A 24536-nucleotide genomic window follows, 5' to 3' on the forward strand; every position below is an offset into this window, starting at 1 on the left:
ATATATATATATATATATATATATATATATAGCATTAATTACATTTGGTAAGGAAAATCCTTGATTTTAATGTTAATTATAATTTATTAACCTGGTTTTAAAAATTATCTAACATAGTTTGTTATTTTGTATAATTTATTTTGTATGGTTTATTGCTAATAATGTTAATAATGTAAAAAAGAAAAATTATATTTACGCGTAAATGATTGTGTAGTATATTTCTACGATAGATGTAATAAAAAATGTCACAAATGAATTTTATAATTTTGCAATAATTACATTTGATTTTTACTTCAACATCACAGTCATATATATATATATATATGGGTTAAATATGTTTTTCGTCCCTTAAGTATCTCACGATTTTGGTTTTAGTCCCTATTCGAAACTTTGATTATTTTTAGTCCTTATAGTTTTGAAACTAGTACTATTAGTCCTTAAAATTGGACGGCGTTAACTTTTGTTTGATATGGCTAACGGCGATGCCACGTCACGTCAGCTGTCGTGCCACGTTGATTGTTTCATTTTTCAAGTTGAACCTAACTTCGTCATCTATGGTGACCCAGAAGCTTCTCGTCTCTGCCCCCTCGCCCTCCACGCCCTCCAGCACCGTGGTCAGGAAGGCACCGACATAGTCACCGTGGCCAGTATAAAGTTTCTATATTTTGGATTTTGGGTTTCTTTCTTGCGTCAATCGTAATGGTTGCTCTGCAATACTTGGAATCGCTGCGCAACGCGCACCCTGAGCTCGCCGAATGGTACAATTCGCTCACGGATCTGTACCAGAAGAAGCTCTGGCATCAACTCACCCTCAAGCTCGAGCAGTTTGTCGCACTTGCTGTTTTTCAGCTTCCACTCTTCTTCTTGACTTCATTTTCTATTCTGCTTTTTGTATTCGTAATTGATGGAAAGCTGTACTGTACCTCGGTTTGTTTTGTTTCGAAAATTGTTAGGTTTAGGTTTAATTTGTTTTTGTATGTGTAGTTGTTGGTTTTAGCTTGATTTGGGAGTTAGGGGTGATGTTGTCTGGAGAGAGTGATTGTGCTGCTGTTAGGGTTTTGTTTTGGGGGGCTTGAATTGTTGTGTTTGGAACGGTGGGAAAGATGGGAACTTTTTTCACAGGGATTAGTTTAGATTTGGCGTCCAATTTTATGGTTTTAGTTATTTAGATTTCGAGGAGAGTGGTGAGTGATGATTTTTAGTGACCTAATATATACTGGTATAACATGTGGATCATGTGATTGGTAAGTCAAGGACCATGAAGATCAGAGGACAGTGTCGTTTGGATGGAATGGAACTTCAGCCACATTGGACTGAATGTGGATGTTTCACTTCAAACAAGATCAAGCGAGCCCTGTTAAATTTGGGAATGGCTTAAGTAATTAAACTTAATGCAATTTTATTCTGTTGATGCCTACCAAGAGGTTGTCGTGGACGACGACGATGCCGACACATTCCTGGCCACGGTGCTACTGAAGGGCAAGGGGGCAGAGACGGGAAGCTTCTGGGTCACCGTAGATGAAAAAGTTAGGTTCAACTTGAAAAATGAAACAATCAACGTGACACGACAGCTGGCATAAGACGTGGCATCGTCGTTAGCCATATCAAACAAAAATTAACGCCGTCCAATTTTAAGGACTAATAGTACTAGTTTCAAAACTATAAGGACTAAAAGCAATCAAAGTTTCGAATAGGGACTAAAATCAAAATCGTGTGATACTTAAGGAACGAAAACCATATTTAACCCTCTATATATATATATATATATATATATATATATATATATATATATATATACTTGCACCAACGAATTTCTTCCGAGGAATGACACTAACTATTACGCTCAAATAGTCCAAGACATGTTATGCACATATGATACTTAGAGGTAAAGTGTTATGCTTATATGGATGTTATTTTCAAATGTTGAAGGTAACATCAGTGACAATATCCAGTTACAACGTTTTGGCCAAGCTTATATTTTCAGATTGATGGGTGGTTCAGCTGCATTGTTATTTGTTGTACAGTGCATCATACAACAAAATATGTTATTATCATTGTAAGGAGATTAGAGGCATAACCGTACAAAAAGAATAGTCTCTTTATGTAAAAGAAATGAAGTATTCTCGATGAGCCCTCACAATGATTTCATAAAAAATGTTAAACTGCCTCCTGCATACATTTTGCTGTGTGTTGGGTATAAACCCTTTAAATGAACACGTATACCTATCATTTCTGTAGAGATACAATCCTAACTAGGTATCCACAACCCTAAACTGTCAAATACAATTACATTGGTTAATAGTTATCTGACCTCTGCCAAAACAATGTGTCCAGACACAATATATATGTGCAGAACCTCGCCGTTGCTCATGCCTACAAACAGAGAAGACTATAGAAAAAAAGAGGTATAAATGCGTTGTCGAGTTGTGCTGTGTAGGCCTCTAACAAACCACTTACAGTCACAGCTAGAAGAAGAGAGAACCAATGCTGCAAAAATTTAGTAAAAAAATACATCAAAGATAAACTCAACAGTCCAAAATAACCAAAATATTATTCTAGAAAAGTAGGTTTCCCTCACTTAGCCTTATTCATTTCACTTTCTGCCCGATAAATGACAATTTCGTGTACTTTTTCCCTATTAAATGGGGACACTACAGGACGAAACTACCCTATAGTATAATGTTAGTTTTCGATTACTTTCCCTCCCTTTATACGTGGGGTTGTTGCCCGTGGTGAGAAAATAGAGTTAGGAAAAAGGAGAGCAAGTACTCCCTTAAGACATTATGCAAATGCAGCAGTTGGACTACATGCGTGAATAATGGCCGGCCAGTATGTTCCTAACTCATTGATGCAAGAAATGTCAACCAGTGTAACAAAATGTACTACGTTGAGAGCTTTGGTGCTCTTGTAAGTACCAGGGCCATGTGAAATAAGAATGATGTGGGACACCTCATCTACACAAAGAGTGACATGGACCGGAAGTACCGAACTGAGATAGCTCATATGTTATCAAGGAAATAAAATATCAGAAAGAGGTTCCGGGAGATCAGCTATGCAGCAAAATCAAGTTTTTTCTACAACACTTAAAGGTCGTCAACTTTACTAATAAGGAGTTTACTTAGAAAAATATCAGAGAGAGAGAGAGAGAGTCACCTGAGTGAGAATATATCCAGTTGATGCTAAGAGTGGAAGAAGCAACGAGCAAGCAGCTAGTACAGAAGTTATACCAGCTGCGGTACCTTCAACTGTTTTCTCTGTCAAATGAGAAAGCTACACTTCACATCCCGTAATGGAAGGCTCTGATAAAAATAATTAACAACGAAAATACTTACTGCCAGTTTTACTCCATCTCAAAACACCATACTTGTGACCAACCATTGATGCCTAAACAAATCACAGAATCAATTACTATAAACTAGTAAGTATGTTTATATGAGATTCTCCAGAATAACTTCTAGAAGAGAAAAAAATACAAAGAAAATGAAATTAATTTCTCCATAAGTTAAAATAAACTTACGCATAATATAAAAATAAAAATTTAGAGAATTCTGAAGAAACTATCAGAGAACTTCTACAAATTGGTTTATGCATAAACTTATTTTAACTTACAGAGAAATCAACATAATTTTTTTTTTCTCCTAGAAGTCCTTATGGAAAATATCGTCCAAACAGACCCTTAATATGAAAGCTGAGAGTATGTTACTACCTCTAATCCTTTTTACAAAAAGCAAATGACTGTTTTTAACATTTCCATTTGTTTCTTATAAAAAGGACAAATATGAGTATAATATACGGAAGACATGTGGCATTACAAAAAAGATGTAATATGACTGAGATTCAAAAACGAGCATTCAAATTTAATACATAAAAGTGGATTAAAATAACCAACAAACTACAGAGAAAATTAACCTCTAACAGAATAACTCCATTTTTTTTGTTTCTGTAAATAAAATGTATAGGAAGAAAACATATTTTGTTAATGCTTTTCTTTAGCCTATGACTCCATCACATAAAATGATATCCACACAATCATCAACCCTCAGACACCTGAAAACCTTTTCTACAATTATTTTTTAAGTATTCAAATTCCTCGTTAAAAAGTTCAAACTTAGTCATTATGAAAAATCATCACGACTCCTGAAAATGTAAGGAGTAACTTCCTTGTTCAGAAATTTATCAGACCAACAGAATCAATTTCCAGATTGATTCAGGTTCTTGCATTTATGGTTACTTGGAACATTGTTGAGTGGTCCAAAAAAGTTGCATGTATGCACCACATTGACCATAGGGACTGTGATACAAAGCCATTTTTTCCAATTCTTAATAGAAAAAATAATTCACCTTTTTACAACATTTTAATTTAGAAGTTTGTGCTAGTTACTTGCAAAAGCTCAGAAGTTCAGGGAGTGCGTATACATACCCCCAAAAAATAAAATCAAACTTACCATCGTGTCTCCAATTCCCAGACTTAATATTCCAGCAAATGGAGCTAGAGGTCGGTCATTGTACCCAGTAGACATCCAAATAGGAAGGGCACATCCCAGTAAGAGTGAGAAATGGCTGCACAAACAACAGAAGATATAATCTTGAAAGGGAACTAAATGTAGCTCTTCTGTATCATAAACTGTATGCTATACAATTTGAGTTACAATGGAAAAAGGGATGATACCTGACAATGAGAAGATCAGAGTCACGGTGATCAGTAAAAGCATTCATAAATTGATTTATTGGTTGTCCCAAGGGCCAAATTCTCCATACCTAGGTCAAACAGTGTTAATATAAAAGAAACCAAGAAATGTCTATCTCTCTATCTCTATCTAAATAAAGTTTGTACACCAATCAGCCTGCTTTGAAATACTTCAGAAAACAAAGACAATTTACAGGCAATATATCAGAGTTTAGCATTAGGATAACACTAAGAAGAAAAGGGATCAGCCTTTAAAGTTCAGACATTTCAATTTTTTCCATTAACCATTGTTGAAATTAAGGGCTTTCAGGTACAAAGGAAGATAAAAGAGAATGCAATGCATTGCTATATTCATAAAAACTAGAGCACTGACTTTTACTTATACTAATCATAAGCTGGTCTGAGAAGATGCAAAACAATAGTTATATTGACTGTGAAAACAGAGGACTGGCTGAAAAGAGGATATGGCACTTGATAGACGACTACCTCAGGAAAAAATATGGATTTAAAGAGAACTTCAGTTTTTTGTGTGACATTCAGCAGATAAATCATGGAGACTGGTGTTGCCCTGACGATACATTGTGAAAATTACTGGTTTTAGGTATGGAGGGAGAAAGAGAGAAAAAAGAGAATGACATACTAAATTTTTATATTACAGTGTGTTGACACGTCCATACAAACTTAGAACACTAATACTAATTTACATCAATCATGATCCTAAAAACTAGATAAATAAATCATGATAAGACAAGGAAATAGGATATGATACCCTATTTTCCTATATTCTAACAACCATGAACTACATAATATTACAATAAGTCAGAACAGAGCAAGAAATAATGTGCTATATGTATACTTTTTGCAATTCTTTGCCAACACAACACGATACTATTCTTGAGTTCAAATAATCACATTCATAATTGTGCAGTAAGTTTTCAAGAAATCCAGAGCTCTGAGCTCAAGTATTCATTCACAACATTTTTTGGAAAATTTGTTTTTGCAGAATGTTTCCTAATTAGTAACCATACATATGTCATGAAAACAAGGACTACTGCTCATACATCTCAAGGACCCAAAAAATTTACCATGTGCCTCATAAAGCTACTCCTTAAACAGGGGTGCTCTTTCATAGTAGTTCTTCAAATCTTAAGTATTTGAATTCAATTTTTTACTCCTTCATTATTCACATGATCAACAATAAACAATGAACACACATCATTCTTTTCAAAATATGAAATTGCCACTCCCAGTCCTAAGTTGTGTGTATATCAAGTTACTTACTCGAATAATTTCTAACATTAGGAAAATTGCCAAAGCCGCACCAAAAGCTAGATCAAGGAATTTCGGCTGAAAGAAATAGAACAGACAAACATTAGTATCAATGAACTCATCAAAAACAGTAGTACCAATGACCAACACAAAAATATATACCTAAACTAGTGGTGGCCCCCATAATGCAGGTGTAATATTAAAAGTACATAAACTCTTTTAATTACATTTTGGAATGATCATTATTTCCCGTCATATTCTCAACAACCGTAAAATGAAAACTAACACTATATTACATGTAAAAGAATTATTTAAGAAAATCCTTAGAAGAAGAACAAGAGAACCTATATGATAAATGTGAGATTAATATATATATATATATATATATATATATATATATAGTGGTGGGTCTGATTTCAAGTGAGAAAATGCATTGACACCACCTGCAATTATTTTGAATGAGTCACCTTAATTTTAACATCAGGTGAGAGGCCCTTAAGTGTTCTAAAACTTACTAACAGATCCTTTTGCCTGCTAATACTTATTACAATCTCTAATTTGTCCATGTTATTTAATAGAAATATATAGAAAAATGACTACCTTTTATCTATTTTTTACATGCAAAAAAAATAGAAACTATAATAATTTTTTAAAAAAAAACTAAAATGAGGATTTTTTTTTTAAAATAACGTGGACAAATTCAAGACCATCATATGTATTAATCAATATGAGAAAGTCATAATGAACAGCTTCAGAGATATGGAAGGATCTATTACAAGCTTCAGAGAGATAAAGGCCTTTCATCCAGATTTGAAGGTTAAGGGTGGCTATTTGGAAATAAGGTAAACAGTCGGGGGAGTGTTTGCAGTAGTACATTTTCCTATTACTTTCAAGTGAAGTACAAAGAAAATGGATAATGGATACTAAGTGGAAAAATCCCTTTTTCTCTAGTCCCAAATCACCTGGAAGATAAGGGCGGGCAAAAACATCAAGACAGCCATCAGATGGTAGTATTTCCTCAAAAGAATTCTCTCAATCTTACTGTTCTTGGAGATGTTATAGAATCGCAAAACAGAAACACAAATTATACACATCCAGTAAATACACATAGACAGCCTTTTGGATGGCTCCGAGAAAATAAAGGAAATCACCCTGCAATGACATGTTTCAAACGTGAATATATAGTACTTTAACAAAAATAACTGCAGTTGTTTCATGCAAAATAATTTGAACATGAAACTACCATCAAAGTCATAATTGAATTTTAACAAGTCTGAATAAGGTTCTACTTGAATTGTCTGGAACTTTAAATCTAGTTCTATTAGATTCAGTTTCTGCTTTCAGTAACTTTTCTCCAAACAATCTAATGTGGATATGATATAGGAAGGCATAAAATTTAGCCTGCTTTTATAGTAAACCACATTTTTCAGAGAATTGCAATCAGAATTTTAACATACATTCATATTAAAAAAAAAGTACTAGATAAAAGGTTGAAATGTGTATGCTTCACTGAGTGTGGATGCAGTGGAACCAAATAATATGACAACATTCATCATTCCACAGTTTCAGTTGGAATTAGCAGCTTACATTTCCTTATCACCTACATATAAGTATGCACCAGAGCTGCGGGCATGAAATTAACTATATCCTAATCATTCCAATTTGCAGCATTAATAAAACTACTTTCCAAGAATCCTTTTAATATCACTTCCATGTTATATCAGATGACATCTGTAAACATCAGTAACAGGCAGCTAAGTTACTAAAAGAATCCATTTGCATCAGATATTGAAGTGATACCAGAAAAAAGGATGCACACGAAACTCCTTCACGAACTGCATCCATGATGGTACAATCACAATCAGGACAAATCCAAGGGAAGCAAGAAAAATAACAGTTCTCCCAATCTCGTAGTATCTTCTTGCTCCAGCAGATGTATTTATAGACCACTCCCATATTTGGAGAAAATATTTCAAAGCTATTGGGTATACCAGAAGACCAAGCACAAGCCCCTACGAGAAAATATACAACTTTAATAGATCGTGTTATACTATTAATAATAAACTTATAATTTATGAACCAATACCTGAATTATAATGCTTATCTCACTTCTACTTATTTCATGTTCTGTAGTAACTGACTCTGATGAGACCAATAGTCCATGTAGCTGTTCAAACAATGTAATCACCGATAATTATGCACATACATATATACATGCGTGTGTTGTTCATCTAGGAACTTATCACGCTAAGAAGCACTGACCTTTTTAGTAGTAAGTAACAACATGTCACAAAAGTAGAGCACAATACCGGAAGTCACCAAAAATGCTTCTCCTGGTAATAAGGGGAAAATATGATTATTAAAAGAGCAGAAAAATTTAACACACTTTTTTCTAATCAACTATGCAATTATGGTGAGATGCGAACACCTACTCACAGTAATGAAACATTATACATATCCCACATAAACCCAGCTATTGAACAAAGGACAAACAAAACAAAGATCAGACTAACATTTGCATTAACCTGTTTACTTGTAATGATTATTTTCCAATTTCGATTGATATACAAGGTCTACATGGATCATATGTGGCAAAAAACTTCCATAGTTACATGAAAGAATCAACATAAAAAGAGATCAATTGCAAATTTAGGTGTTTCATCTTCATCTTTTGATGAAGCTTTAAATATCATATTAGTTGTGTTGTGACGAAAGTAAAATCCTAAACACCAAGAAGAAAAGGTGACTAAGGCCGTCAGTGTAAAATAAAAATACCAATGGAAGCACAAGAGGGAAAAGTTCTGAGGAAATGCTGAATTAGCTTCACAGACGCCAATCCATGACAAAAGACCCAAGCCAGCTTCAGTGCTGGATGCATCCCTGAAAAGTAAAAGGCAATTAAAGTTTAAGCAGAAAGTGCATTCGTAATCTATAATGAATTGGCTACTCCAAGTAAAAAAAAAATCTCATTTGTTTAACATGTGCGTGTAATATAAACTGTTAATTTCCTCGTCAACAAATAAAATTATTTTACTCCCCGACGCTAGTTGCTAACAGGAATATTGATTTCGCAGTTCCAAACAATGACATACCAATTTGAGATGTGGTAGCAAGGGCAGCAACAGAAACGAGAACTTGAAGGGAAATGGAGCATAAGCTAAGGCTCGAACCCCAACGTGAAGGGGAAACTGGAGAACGGCGTCTTGCAAAGGCAAGGAACAAAACGACGCCACAGGCGCTGGCAGAGGTGGCCCAGTATTGCAATGTCAGATATTGAATCTCTATAAATTAAAATTTACACATCACGAAATTGCAAATTGCAACTCCTACCTAGTAGTGACAAAATATGTAAGCAACAGGGATGGATCATGATAAAGAAATTAGGATGAAGACCTTGAATTTGAAGTTGAGCAAGTGAGAATCCCCGCGACAGCTGTACCAATTTAGAGAGAAGAAGAGAAGGGAGAGTGACGGCGCCAAGCAAAATTCCGGACGAAGCACCTGGCCTGAAAAGGGAATTAATTAACCGGTGAATGAAGAGAGAGATACAAGAATTAGGGACAGGAAGGTTACCTGGTGGGGAAAAGAGAAGGGGCATTGGAAGAGTCGAAAGAGATTTCGAGGGAGAAGGAGGCGAGGGTGAGGAGAGAGAGAGCGACGCCATGGAAGAGGAGAGAGAGAGGGAGGGAATAGACGAGTATGCCGATGAAAAACACCGCTACCGCTCTCTCGCCGTTCAGAAACGACGTCGTCATGGAAGGACGCCACCAGAATCGGGTTTTACGCGGGAAGAGAATGAGATCACGCATACAGGAGAAGAATGAAACAAACAAAACCCACGCAGAAGCAAAATTCCCAATCCTGATTCCTATTCCTTTTCTCTTCTCTCTTCAAAACGCATTAATTCGTCACGGTCAATTTACGCGGTTTCAAATATGATAATGCATATTCCTAATTCATTAATCGTCCGTTAAAACCAACCAACTTTCTAATTTTCAAATGTTAGGTTGCAATTTATTTTTGTTGTTCCCATAGATTAGATTACCATTTAGGAACTTACTGGGATTTTGGATTATTCGGCTTTGGGTCGATCAGTCATGGTGGGCTCGTGGGCTTTTGGAGGCCCTAAATCACCTGACCCGCTATAATCATTCATAAAAAAGGATTCCTTTTTGCACCCCGTATTTTTCTTCTGCACCTTTTAAATAAGAAATTTTCTATTTTATCCTTATCAAATTGTAAAATTCGCAAGTTTTATTTTTGTATAAAAAATAAATAAATAAATAAAACCTTTAGGATAACGTAACATCTGAATTGGTGGCCTCCGCTGAAACCCATAATAAACATCGTATGCTCTAATGTTATAACACTAAAGAGAAAAACATAAAAGCAAAAGCTACGAAAATACCGTATTACTAGAGTTAAAGACCAGGGTAATAATAATACCACATTTTCTCTTCATTAGTCAAAGGTAAATTCACAAAACTAGAGTTGACAAGCAGAACTGGATCAAAAGGAATTATACAATGTAAATGGCTGAACATCGTTCCGTTCCCATCAACTTGTATGATCTGTTGTATCCCTATTACACTTGAAACATTTACGCAGGGATATTTTTCTCCCAACGAAGAAACATAATAAAATGAACACAAAAATACGATAACCAATTGCCATAAGAAACAAAACTAACAAATTTTTCCACTTCGAATTACTGTCTTGGGAGATATTGTACGCACTTTGGAGAGCTTGAAACCCAGATATGGTCCTTACCTGCCCCACTGCAAAGGAGGTGCCTAGGTACTCGTTCTCCAATAGCCCCTGCCAAATAGTCACAAGAATTTCAATAAATACCCATATAAGGAAAAAGATTGGATCTTTTGAATGTCATATTCTGGTTTACCCTCCTAGTTCTAGAAGTTGAAACCCAGAATTTTTTTTACCTGAATAGAGTATGTGTGAAAGGATATATACGACATTGGATACATCCACACTGGTCCAGGCAAGGCATTTCGAATTCTAAAATAGCCTGCTGAAAGCATCATGACCACCTGAAATGGCAAACATATGCATCAGTAGCTAGTTCAGGAAACGGCCAAAGTTCTTGTGTAATCATGACCTTGAGTAGCATGTAACTATTGCTTTACATAATAAAAGACAATGGAACTCACATGAATGCACAACAGTGTCAAGACACTCCCAAATACATCTTGCCACAAGGTAGCCACAACTAACATAATTCCTTCGTTCAGAAGCAAAGTCATGAAAAAATTGAGCACAAAGTACATTAACAAGCTAAATTGATCTTCCAGCCCAACCAAGAAGTAGAAGACTAGACTTGATGAAATGGAGATGAGAAAAAGAAACGGAATGCTGGACAAGAGCTGCGCAAGTAAAAAAACCAGTGTACTGGAGTGTTGGTTTGATTCTTCACAGGAATATATCTGCAAAAAAAGAATTACTGAGTGAAACTGTAAAGAATCCATATTTCAATCCTTAAAGCAGACATGTCTTGTCGACCAACAAATAGTCATGTAAATTGTATCTTCTTTTTCACCTTTTTCTCTTTGGAGTCTACTGCGAAGAGTTAGTTCTGCCAAACACACTGAAGGGACAACATAAATAGTAGCACCTAATTTTACTTCAAAAATTTGTTCCAATTCTTACTACTTAGGATGTGCTTTGAGATAACTGCAAAAGTTGGATTATTTCAATAATCATTTGTAATCAGAATTAGTTTTTGTTTGAATAAATTTCCTGAAAAGCACTTTAAGATAATTAATTTCATTTAGATACAACACAAAAATCAGCTTTTACATAGTAAATTACAAAAATGGGTCTGTACGAAGCTGAAAGAGAAAAAGGTTGTTGGGAAATTTGAGGTTAGTTTTTTATTTTCCAACAGAAGTAGCTGAAATGAATAATTTAAGCTATCCCAAACATGTTCGTATTGCTTACAATGTTTTCTTGATTTTACTTAGTTAAAGTTGAAGTTACGGGGAGTATGAAGTGCTTGATTTATTAAACATACAAAGAGATACTACTAATACTAGCAATCAACTGTACTACTAGGAAAAATGCACAACTTACTATAATACAATCGATCAGTACAATATTCTCACAATCATGCAAATACTACACTCTGCATGGTTTATGATGTAGAAGATCTACGATGTTTCTACCATGACATTTAAGCCAGTGATTTTATATATATAAACTTCTCACCAGTTAGTATAGACCAATACAATCATTATTGTATGCATAGTAAATTTAAGCACATCAAAGAAACTAATGAATTGAAGTAAAGTGAAACAAGCACAAAATTACCTTTATTTCTTTCATTAGTGCAGGCACCCTAGCAATGCTTAGAAGGGAACAGAATGATACAAATACAAAAATTGCCGCAACTCTTGTCTGCAATTTGACAGATGTTAAAACTTAGTTCCAATGTGTCATAACTTTGTCTAGAACTTCTGGCAGATATAAATTCTAAGAGGGGCACAATGAAAAAAAAAATTCAATAGTCATGTCAAGCCTCACCACAACAGAAGATAGAGAATGCCCAAGACCAGAAAATACAGTGCCAATACACAGTGTGAGAAGCATGTAAAGAATAAGATGGAGCCAGTAATATTTCCACTCCCTTGACACAACTAATAAAGATCTCCATGTCAAAACTGCTATCCGAGTGGCATTGCTAGCTTTACCCTTGCTTTTGAGAACTGGACCTTCCTGCAAAATCAAACAAGCTTTAAAATGATTCCAAAACTCAACATCCAGCAACAACTGCTCTTTGTATGCAGTAGTGCTGAATAAAGCCTGAAAAAGAATTTAATTATGCCGGCTGTTCAGAATAAATAAAATTAGGCTATCATAAGAAAAGCAAAATTCCATACTTCAACAAAACCATCTGCCAAAACAAGCCCTTTTAAATGGTCTTCAATGAAACATAATCTCCAGTTATCCATTAGAATACGCAGAAAGCCTCAGATTACATATTTCTAAAGGCTTAAATATTTGTTGTAAAAATGCCCCACAATGGAAGCTCGGTTTCCTTCTCTATTAGTTCCAAATTGACGATATTTGCCTAAACTGTAAATCTTTCATTCACTCTGTCAAAAATCTATTTCCTTATTTTAACTAATTGCATCTGAAACTTCAAACCACCTCTAACGATTGTTCAGATTATACGCATAAATAATGTACTAAAATCAATAAATTGGCAATTTGTACTATATGTATAAAGGAAGAGAGCTATGGTGAAACTCCAAGCCCAAATTAACAGAAGATCTAACTTGTATAATGTTTCTATTTCAGCAGTTACAATATACCTTCTCAGTGAGTTTCAGAATCATAGTTTCAACAGCAGCTGCATCTGCTGATGACTTATACGTTGCTTCAAGGGTGCGTATTGCAACAGCAGTGTCCATGTTTACAGAAGAAAAATCCCCATTGTCATCCTATTATATGATGTGAAAATGTTAATAAAGCATCATAAGAAATCCAAATGAAACTTCCAAAATGCATTGGGCACATCAATCATTAATTCACCAAAAATATTCACCTGCCAGTTTTTACACATTGCGATTATCCTGTCAAAATCTGTATTAATTGCACGTAGAAAGTGATCAGAAGGACTTTGCATGATTGGGCAAGGAAATCCAGCATTTGAGAAGTGCTTCATCAACATAAAATTAAAAAAGTCAGTAACAAGATATGCATTTCATGTACTGAAAGAAGATTAGAAAAAAAAAACAGATTTTGACAATCTTCGATCAAATTTCATTAATAAATTAGTATCTATACAAAATATAAGACATAAAAACAAAGGCCCTTAAATATTTTTTGGTACAAAAAGGATTACTAACTCAACTAATCAAATTACACGAGCAAGATTTGAGAATGTATAGAAATTACCTGCAAGCAAGCTAGCGTTTCTCCGAAGAAGAGTGTATTTCCATTTGAAAGTAGACATATACGGTCAAAAAGGCCAAATACTTCTGTACTGCTTTGATATATGGTCAAGATAAGTGTGTAACCAGTGCTTGCAAGTCTCTTCAATGTAACCATCATTAAAAGTGCCGAGACACTTAAAAAACATAGACAAACAGCAAAAGTTAATAAAAATGGCTTTAATATATAGAACACAATCAAGCAACTGAGAATTATTACAGTAAAAGAATCAAATGAATTAAGATAAACACCTGTCCAAATGATATAGAGGTTCGTCTATAAATAAAATTCGTGGTCGCATTACAAGCTCTCTGGCAATGCTAACAAGCCTTCTCTCCCCACTAGGAAGCCCTTTCATATAACAATGTCCACCTATGAGTTTATTTGCATGATCACCTAAAGACATTGCATGTATAGCATCCTCTACCACACTTTTTTTCTGACAAAAGAAACCGGGAAGCTGAAGAAGGGCTGCATAATACAGAAACTCCCGCACAGTGAGGGATCCAATCAGAGTGGTTTCTCTCTCCACATAACCCTGAAAGGAAAGTGGATAGGCAGATAAGGTCAACCAAATTGACTACCATAAACACAATGGAGATCCTATATTAAACAGTCAATGAGATACTGAACTCACATAAGACCCATAGGGCATTTGTGATTTTGCTCCATTCACGAACACTTCACCATACATCCTGGAAGAAGAGTTCAATCTTCCTGAAGTAAAGAGAAAATCCATTTTAGCTAGGGCAATTCAGATATTCAGTGTACAATCATGAAATGCTTCATGAAAAAGGACAAAGGAAGCGTGCTTCAAGACCTGCAATGGCTCGCAATAAGGTAGACTTCCCTGATTTAGCAGGCCCCATAATTACAGTCATAGTCCCAGGTAGGGCATAACCAGTTGAACTCTTAATAACCTTATCAGAGTACTTCCGTTTACCCTTTATTGTAATGGTCAAATCTTTCCAGGCAACAGAAGCGCCGGCAATTTTCCGTGGAATTACTGCACCCTCCGGTAGACGTGGCGATGGCAGGGACCCACTGTTGAGCTTTGAAAGAGAAGGAGAAGCTGGTGTAGTTGCAACATTAATAGAGTCAACTCCTTCCTCAACTCTAACATCAATATCAGTATCATCCCACTCGGGTGAATCCTCAAAGGAGATGGGCTGCCTGAGTGAACCAGGCTTACGCAGGTAGAAGAAGTTGCTTGATGGCACCCTACTCGCGGGGCTGCTCGCCGATGACGATGAAGATCTATAATTATCTGATTGAGACTGTATTTCTTCCATAATTTCCAGTTACTTTTACCTCAAATCAAAATTTAAACATAATTCACAAAGCAGCAGAATTCTCTTAGTGTCATACTCATTCAACTGTGCATTCAAGCTGCTAGCAATACACATCTCTCATGCACAACATTTTCTGCACACACGGAACACTGTCTACCAGCAACCTGCTTTGCAATTCACAAATAAAAGTTATATGGAGAAAAAAAAAATGGACAAAATTTAAGGGCAAATCCCAATTCTAGTCTAATCTCTATGGAATAAACAAAGCAGACACCACCACAATGACAGCCTGGATAATGCAATGAACGAAAGTGTCTGGCTATTTTCATGGAATAGAAACTCGCTATAATGATTAATAATGCAAGACAAAAAGAAGCAATAGGAAAACAGAACAGGAAAAATGGGATAAAGTTACTAATAATTCAAGGAAAATAAAATAGTAGGGGGAAACAGGAAAAATGAGATTAAAAACAATCCTAATAGAAAAAATGACAGAACCATAACAAGTAAAAGGGTTAATGAGGAATGCAAAGAATGAAAGCATGCCCTAAACCTCTTCTCCATAAACAAAAAACCCATATCTATTCTCCACGAAAATTGAAACAAGAAACTTCAAAATCAAACCTTTTTTACTCTGTATTTCTTTCAAGACAAACCCCTCCTCCCAGCACAGACACCTCTTTCACATTACTCACTTACCATTTAGCACACAAAAAACAAACTTCACATGACACACTAAACATATAAAAAGCAAAAAAAAACAAAGAAGGTAAGAGAAAAAAAAAGAAAGAAAGACCCCTCACTTACTACTAAGATACATCGACCAACCAAGAAAACCCCAGAAAAGCTTCAACCTTAATGGAGACCAACAAGCCCAAACTTGCTTAAAAAAACAGATAGAGAACAAACAACATTGTACATACCCGGATCTAGGCAAAGCATGTGGTGAGAGAGTGAATGTGAAAGAGAAAGAGAGTGAAGAAACGGAATGAACTACAACACTCCTTGTAGCTTATGCGAGAATGAGAGAAAGAATATAGTTTGACCCGCCGAACCCGGTTTTGTTTTTGTATTGTTTGCTTTGCTTCTTTCTTTCCTTTGTATTTCGCATCTCAGTGTCCCGCACCCTCTCTCTCTCACACACACACTCTTCCTTTTATCTTCGTTCATTTCTAATTTTTCTTTTTCTTTTTACTATTTTTCTCCCTTCTTGTCTTTTCTTTTATGGTGTTTCTTTTTCCTTTTTGTTAAGACAAGTGTTGTGTGTAATGATGTTCGCTTCCAAGTGCCAGCACTACAATTCTAGGTTACCACTTTGTTAACAGCCAATAAGTGCGTGCCACCTGTTAACTCCGCCCTATTACTACAGATTCGGTAATAATAACATCGTTACTATGAATCCACGTTAGACTTTGCCTCCGTGTTAAGAGTCTCCTCATCCATTACAAATTTAAGTAAACTTATTATTCTTTTTTTTCAACCTTAATTGTAGTTAATCACATTAATTACCTGAACATTACAAACAAAATCTATTTTTTTCCCTCACTTTTCCAAATTTCTCTATTCTAACTGAAATAAATTTATTAGAGTACTAATAAAAAAACATCGTACTTCGTAACTCTTAATGTTATTTTTATATTGATTAGATTTTATTCTAATATTGTACAATAATATTATACTTCGAGTCCCATATTTGATGAGGCAAATGAAACTGTAGCCTATTTGGCTTCATTAAAGAATAATACTAAAATATAAAACCCCTCGTTCGTACCTTTTGTTTTTATACAATTTTTTTTTATTTAATGGATCACTGTCGTATGTTGTAGGGTTTATGTTGTCATCCACTTTATAATTAAATAAACAATAAAAGGTGCAAGTAACTATTTATAATACACAAATATCATACCAACTAGCCCACCCATTTATACATGCATCTATGTAGACGATAATTTTTCTTATTACTGCAATTAAAACATTTCATTTGTTTAATACCTTTGAAAGTAAAATTGTAACAAAACCAACTAGTTCCAAACCCACCAACGCGTTGGATGCTATCATTAACTCTAACAATATTATATGAATACTAATAATGAAAAATAAAATAAAATATTAATAAATAGATAAAACATTCAAAATCTAGGCATTTATGGTGCCCGTTTTGTTCCTTAGCGCAATAATGAGATGTTATTCTTTTCTGTTTTCAAATAAATTCAACGTTATTAGTTGTCTGAAATAAGAGATTTTCTGTACCTGTTATTGTTAATTTATTCACAACAAAAAAATATGTTTATTTATTAGAGTAAAACTATCTTTCACTCGTGTATGATATGAATTAAGAATTGAATGGTTTTGTTTGTAAGACTTTAAATATGGTTTAGAATTAAAAATGGTTATATTAAATAAAAAACATCATCATTACAAGTTAGGTAGGTTGATGTTAATTCAAAATTTACTTTAAAATTTATAAATATAAATTAAAAATATTCTAATAATTGATTGCATTTAATATACATATTTAAATATTAAGTATATATTGATTTTGATATCAAAATACTAAATAAACTCCCATCAGTAAAAAAAATGAAATGAATGGCAAATAATAACATATGATTAAAGTCGAAAAGAAAATTGTTAATCTTGACCCACAAACTGAAACATTTCGTTTAAAAAATTATGAAATTACATTCAGCAACAAATAAAGAAAAAAACTACAACTTTATAATTTAGTCCATCTCTCTCTACCCGAAGGATCATTGTTCTAAGATTCATATCTACCATCTACTAATAGCAATAACTGTTATAAAAAAAATATGCGAATTACAAATAAATAGAATTTATAAAAAGGGCAGACAGAAACAAATTTTACTTATACATTTTGGATATACCTTAAAAAGAAGTATGAGGTGCAAAAAGTTAAAGTGTCTTTCCTTTCTTTAAATTTTGTTGAACTAAACAGGAAAAATATATGTAATTACATTAACTAACTTTTTCATGAAAAAAATGAAACAAACTACAATTATTTGTTTTTACCTATTGAGAGTAAATAAAGAGAAAATTATTTTTAAAAGGAATATGTACAGAAAAATTAATGTCGTCTTTAGACAATATATGTATATATAATATATATATATATATATATATATATATATATATATATATATATATTATATCTTATTGAAAATGTTTTGTGTGAAAACATATTGAAGGGTCTAGAAAGGGCAAGTATCACTGGTACAAAAATACTGTATAATTTTGTCAATATTCGGCATTAATCAATTTTTTATATTTTATTTTTAATTAATTGTGATCATTTTTTATAACCCATATCTGAAATATTAGAAAGTGGGTTTAAAACCTAACTTAACCCAACAAAATCGGCTTGTAGGATAAGGTTTGCACCCGCTTATAAACTATGAATTGACCTTATCTCTAGTCGATGTGGAACTTCCAACATAAAAGCAGAAAAACAGTTTTTGGTATTTATAAAGCATGAATTATGAACAACAAACAACAATAACAAATAATAAACAAGTTCAATCAAACAACAACAACAAATAGGTTCAACCAAACAACAACAACAATCAAGTTTAACAAAAAAAATAACAAACAAGTTCAACAAATAAGTTCTTCAAAACGAACAAAAACTAACCTTCGAAAGGTGGGTTTGTCGAAATAAAGTGTTGTCACCGGTGAGAGAGAAAGCAGAATGCGCCTATGAAGGATAAAAACACAAAAGTAATCAATCAAAACAAACGAAAAGCATACATAAAGTAGTTAATTAATATGCATTTGTAACAAATGAAAAAAAATTACATGTGATGGTCGCCAAACTTCGTTCCATAAAAGTTTGAGCAGAGAAGAGAGTATCGTGCGCTAAGATAGAGTGAATGAATTTTCAATCTCTTGGACAATTTTTTATTGAATTCATTAACCTTTTAACGTTTAAGGCTGGGCCATTCGACGTTTTACATCCTTTTGACGTCTAATTCTAGGGAATTCGACTTCATAAGTAAATACATTTTCACTTTCGCGCCAAACATTTTCGCAAAATTTACCCAATTATAACAAATTGACGTCGAATTACAATTATAAACGAGGTCTAGTAATTGCATTTATTTACAAAAAATGTCACTGTTCATTTTCATTTTTAACGTTGATTATTCAGTGGGATGTTGAACGCCTGACGTTATAAGGTGTTTTTACACTGTTAATAATATAAAGTGAATAATTTTTCTTTCATGTTTTTTTCATAAGTTAAAAGTAATTTATATACTAACTAACTTTTTTGTATAATTTATCTAGTTTTTTTAATTTATAAATAAGCTTGTTTCAATTGATGAAAAATAAATAGATAATCTTTCTTTATATTGTTTTACATAGATGTCATTCTGAAAAATCAGGCAGATTCAAACATATTCAAATAAATTCTTTTATAAAGATTTGCTAAAGAAATATAAAACAAAAAAGATGCAAATAACTTTTCTTTAGTTAGAGTCTGTTCATGTATAAACTAATTTATCGAAATTTCTCATATAAATTTTAAAATTTTATTTTAGTATTTATCTAAAGTAATTTTAATTTATAAATATATATTTTCTCAAAAGTTGTTCGGGAGAAAATTTTCTATATAAAGTATATGTATTAATTAAGAAAAAAACCATTCAATCCGTGACATATGACACGTTAATTATATCCGCGATTCATTATCTTAATTGATAATCATAATTTATTGGACGAGTTTATTTCTTTTTTCTTTTCGTAAAGTATTCCAACCCTTATTCGCTAAGCTTTTATGGCAACAAACTTATATTTTAAGCAAAATTATGACAAGCAATCATTGCAGTGCATGATAGCACTGACTTATCATAACTAAATGTACGCGGAATTTAAATGGTTTAAATATATTTTCACCATTACTTATTTTTATTTTTAATTTTGTTGACATTTCTTTTATTTTTAGTTTTCTAAAATATAAAATTACTATTTTTATTATATATATAACATTAAGGAACTGTTTATGCATTTAAACATATTCTTTTGTAGCACAACATTTAAACATATTGCAATTTAAATAAATCTTTTTTGTTATGGTATTATGGTATAACCTTTTTTAATTATTTGTATTCAGCCGAACCTTCTTTTTTTTTTCCGGTGTTTTTTGGGCTTATTGACCACTTGCTGATCCACGGAGGGCTTTTACTTCTGCATCCCCAATTTCTTCGGGCTCACCTCAAATTTTCAAAATAACTATTTTATTTTATGTGAAAGTGACTTTTGAATATTATATTTTGAAAACTTAAAAATAAAAATAGAATTTTCGGAATAAGATTTCTTATATAAAGTTCTTAAAACAGAATTTGAAAATAAGATATTTTGAACAAAATTTTCAAAATATATTAAATGTATTTCAAAAGTTTTTGGAATGAATGTATATAATTCTTCCATAAATGAATTTTCTGGAACACTCACACATGAAATGTGTTCTGGACACAAGAAGATATTTTGGAAAAAGCTTTTTGAAATAAGTTTTGTTTAGCATTTTCTTTTTTCTTTTTCTTTTTATATAACATTTTTTCTTTCTTCTTCTTTATCTGCGACAGCAGTTATATGAAAATGGGACGACGGCAGTGGTGTGATTAGGAATAATAACATATTAGGTTAGGCATATATAGTAGTGTTTACCTATTACTCGATCCATAACGAAAGTTTGATGTTATATATTAAATACTCCTATAAAAAATACTTGTAAAATTTTAAAATTTGTACGTATATATGGATACTGGTAATATTTTAAAGAAACAATAATTTAAAGATTTTTAAAATAAAATCTAAATAAAATTATAAAAAATATATAATATAATATAAATTAAATAAAATTTTAATTTTAATAAAATTTAATTTAAAAATTATAAATAAAATTTTAATTTTACTTTTACTAGGGACATTCGTAGATTAAATTAAATTGTAATTATTTTTAATATCATTTTCACTTTTTATATTTAAATTTATATTATATTTAGTTTTAAAGATAAAATAATAATTGTATAATTTTATTTATTAAAATATTTTTTTTAATCTACCATACAAATAAGATAAAATTTTACAAACTTCAATTTACTCAAAAGCTAATATTTTTAAATCTCTTCAAATCATTTACTTACTCTTTCTTGTATCTTCTATAACCTAAACTTTACCTTAAGGATGGAAGTCCAAATTACATTGATTACTTTAAAAATCGTTTTCTGTTTGAGAAAACTACAGGGCTTGTCTGGTTTGAGAAAACCTTTTACAGTGATAATAATTACAAAATTTCACCTTTTTCACTTTGTTTCCCGTTTTCAAATTGTTCATTTTATCATTTCCATATAAAATTCTAAAAACAAGAAACAACGTTAAAATAACGTAAACTTTTTTTAGTTGTCTGTGAGAACAATGAAAGCGGCAAATGTTTTCTGAAAACAAACATAATATATATCCCACTCATAATACAAAATTGAACTACAGATCACACTAAACGTGGGTGTTTATATTTCTACAAAACTACAACACTACCATAACCAGCTATCTCGGAGTTTCATTCGATGGTCCGAATCCTAGAAACAGATCACTCAGCATTACATCCTAAGCATCTCAAAACAAACATCATAATTCTTTCTTCGATGTTTGAGTAATGTCTCATGAATGTATACAATATATAATAACATCGTTCAAAATTGCAACCCTCATCAGAAGTGATTTTCACATCTCACCTTTCATGTTTGAACCACATTGAAAACCATATATATACAGAACTGTTCTTCCAATACTCATCAAGAATCATGAATTCAAGGTTTCCCAGAATGCATTCTGGAACAGCCAGTAGAGCCCAGAGTCTTGTAGTTGACGAATCTGCTGGGAGCAGAGTTATGCCTTGAACCTTTAGGCAAGCAACCCTTCACTTCTCTTCCTTGCAGGGCTTTCTGCTTGTGATTCAGTTGCGGCTTCACGTAGTTCTCAACTTCCGAGGAAACCAGTGGCCTTGTAACTGTGCTTGGAGCACTGGGAGGAATGATTCTTCCAGCCATGGTTGTGCCAAGAGAGTTCAGTGAAAGGAGAAGGTAAATAATGGCAAGAAGGGAAAACTTTGTAGTAGACATTTAAATTTTTTTGAAGTTGTAGCTTGATTCTCACTCTTTGATTTCAGACTATGAAGAAAGAAGAGGTTTTATTTATGGTGCAAAGGGTTGCAATCTAAGGGCCTTAAATAGGCACGTGAATAGGTCATTGGTACGCTATTATTCGGGGCTGTGATGAGTTGGCGAGGTGGGTGCACCTTTGGTCTGTGCAGCAAGTGAGGAAGCTCGTGAGTTCATCTTATTGCACCAAACCATTGTTATAAATTTATAAACTTCTAATGTGTATGAGATGATAAAAATCTTGTGGCAGTAAAATAATAGAGGTTTTTGTCAAGCAATTGGAGAAGGCATTTAAGGAACATTAATGGCTGCGTAATGGTGTAGTTAAAAGTTTCTTGCGTTTTTTCTTCATGGCGGTTGATGAGTCACAGTAAGAATTGAAGACAATTAAGAAAGTTAGTCGTAGCTCACATTAAATTGGTTGGTGTATAATAAGAAAACCAAAACAATCTTCTTTAGGGTTGGTTGCTTTGCCCCCTACCACAAACAAATTCTGAATAAATAATCCTGTTAGTAAAGATATGGAAAACTGCATGATGTTTACAAAATTTTATTCTCTCACATCCTTGATATATGTTCATTTAATTTTGTACGATGATATTTTAACAATTTTTTAAAAACAGATTATGTATAGTCTGTATATTTGAAACAGACCAATCATAAGATATCACATAGATTATTGTAAAAAATTTGTCAAAAAAAATTGTTAAAAAAATATTTTCCTTTAATTTTCAATAGACTCAAATCACTGAAATGAAAAAAAAAATAAGAAAATATTTTTTAACTACTTTTTTTGACAATTTTTTTACAACCGGTTCTTGATTTATTTTAAATATACAAACCAATAAAATAATAACACATAATCTATTATCAAAAAATTGTTAAAAAAGTTATTAACATATCATCCAGAAAAGTATTTTAATAAAAATAAGATTGTTAATTAAAATTAACTTTAATGTTATTTTTAAAAGTAAAGTTTAGGTGAATTTTAAAAATAACTATTAGAAACGATTTTAGGATTAATTTATACTCACAATATTCTCTTATAAAATGAGTGTTGTGTGGTTATATATTATATACTTAATTTTCAATTGAGTTTTTAATAAATTTTATTAATTTATTGAGTGTTCATATTTTTTTTAGTTGAGTTTTCTATTTTTCTATTAAAGAATCCATGATTGTTATTTTTCCTTATTCTGTTTTAAAGACATGAGGTCCTAATGATATTATTAATTTTTAGTTTTTTTTTTAAATTATGTTGGATAATGAGATCGTTATATTCTTTTATTATACCACATCATTACCAATAACCTTTTTCAATAAGAATAATAAAAGTTATTCACCATTTTATATTAATTCTAATATCATTTTGTATTATGAATATAGAGACAAAAATAATAAAATGACAGAATAACGTAACAACCACATCACTTGACTAACATAAAATGTAAACAAAAAAGACTCCGTTAAAAAAAATTAAAACTTTTAAATACTCAATAATAGACGAAAAAAATTGAATATAGACTTAACTAAAAATACCTAAATTTAATGTATCCTAATTAAGAATAAAATAAAAAAATTACCTTTTATACCAACTATAATTGATATAAAAAAGTTTTTCATTTATTATAAAAATGTTACCACATTCCCTTTCTACTAGTTATAATTAAAACCAGTATAGAAAAGTTTCTTATATATTACAAAATGCTACTCCATCAATTTTCTATATCAATTAAACTTGAACTCACGTAAAAAAATTTATTTTTATTACAAAATATCACTGCATCCACTTTTATATGTATTATATTCTATAACTAGTATAAAAAATATTATTTTGTTTACTGTTATCACGTTACTTTTTATACATGATAAATTATAATAAATATAAATAATCACTATGACAAAATATATTTTGCACGAACGAAGGAATGTCCAACCTAACAGCAAAATAAATTGGCTATATTTAATGATGTGAAGAAAAAATATATGTGGTGAAAATCAAAGTCCAGCTTCCCATGATTCTCACCCTCCTAAATGAAATATCCAACTTTCATATTAACAACAGTGGGAACAATTGGTGATGTTTGGTTCGAAATGTAATAGACATGGTCGTGTCCTGCTCCTGCACTTTTACTCCTTTATCCAAAACTGAAAAGAAATGGA

General features: G+C 32.3%; 2 protein-coding genes across 4 annotated transcripts; both read right to left on the reverse strand.

The window, feature by feature from the left end:
• Nucleotides 1-2098: 2098 nt before the first annotated feature.
• Nucleotides 2099-9954, reverse strand: LOC124842686 (phosphatidate cytidylyltransferase family protein). Of its 3 annotated transcripts, none has more exons than XM_047319226.2 (14): nucleotides 9530-9948; nucleotides 9350-9462; nucleotides 9049-9237; nucleotides 8732-8836; nucleotides 8219-8289; nucleotides 8043-8123; nucleotides 7757-7968; nucleotides 6919-7108; nucleotides 5969-6034; nucleotides 4670-4758; nucleotides 4446-4560; nucleotides 3333-3384; nucleotides 3154-3254; nucleotides 2099-2487 (listed from the first exon to the last, which is right to left on the reverse strand). In XM_047319226.2, the coding sequence occupies exons 1-14, from the start codon at nucleotides 9763-9765 to the stop codon at nucleotides 2374-2376; spliced, it is 1734 nt and encodes a 577-aa protein (XP_047175182.1). In that variant the 5' UTR covers nucleotides 9766-9948; the 3' UTR covers nucleotides 2099-2373. The 3 variants fall into 3 exon arrangements, with proteins under 3 accessions (XP_047175182.1, XP_087949229.1, XP_087949230.1); XM_088093103.1 differs by having other exon boundaries at nucleotides 9350-9457; nucleotides 9530-9766; XM_088093104.1 differs by lacking the exons at nucleotides 2099-2487; nucleotides 3333-3384 and having other exon boundaries at nucleotides 3158-3299; nucleotides 9530-9954.
• A 436-nt stretch (nucleotides 9955-10390) lies between these two features.
• ABCG3 (ABC-2 type transporter family protein) lies at nucleotides 10391-16384 on the reverse strand. The gene is made up of 12 exons (XM_047319232.2): nucleotides 16122-16384; nucleotides 14727-15362; nucleotides 14544-14623; nucleotides 14158-14444; nucleotides 13871-14042; nucleotides 13518-13631; nucleotides 13285-13413; nucleotides 12494-12685; nucleotides 12281-12367; nucleotides 11125-11397; nucleotides 10897-11004; nucleotides 10391-10774 (listed from the first exon to the last, which is right to left on the reverse strand). The coding sequence occupies exons 2-12, from the start codon at nucleotides 15196-15198 to the stop codon at nucleotides 10514-10516; spliced, it is 2175 nt and encodes a 724-aa protein (XP_047175188.2). The 5' UTR covers nucleotides 15199-15362; nucleotides 16122-16384; the 3' UTR covers nucleotides 10391-10513.
• Nucleotides 16385-24536: the final 8152 nt, after the last annotated feature.

This window comes from Vigna umbellata, chromosome 6 (assembly GCF_029865625.1).
Source record: "Vigna umbellata cultivar VRB3 chromosome 6, Vumbellata_1.0, whole genome shotgun sequence".
Lineage (NCBI taxonomy): Eukaryota > Viridiplantae > Streptophyta > Magnoliopsida > Fabales > Fabaceae > Vigna > Vigna umbellata.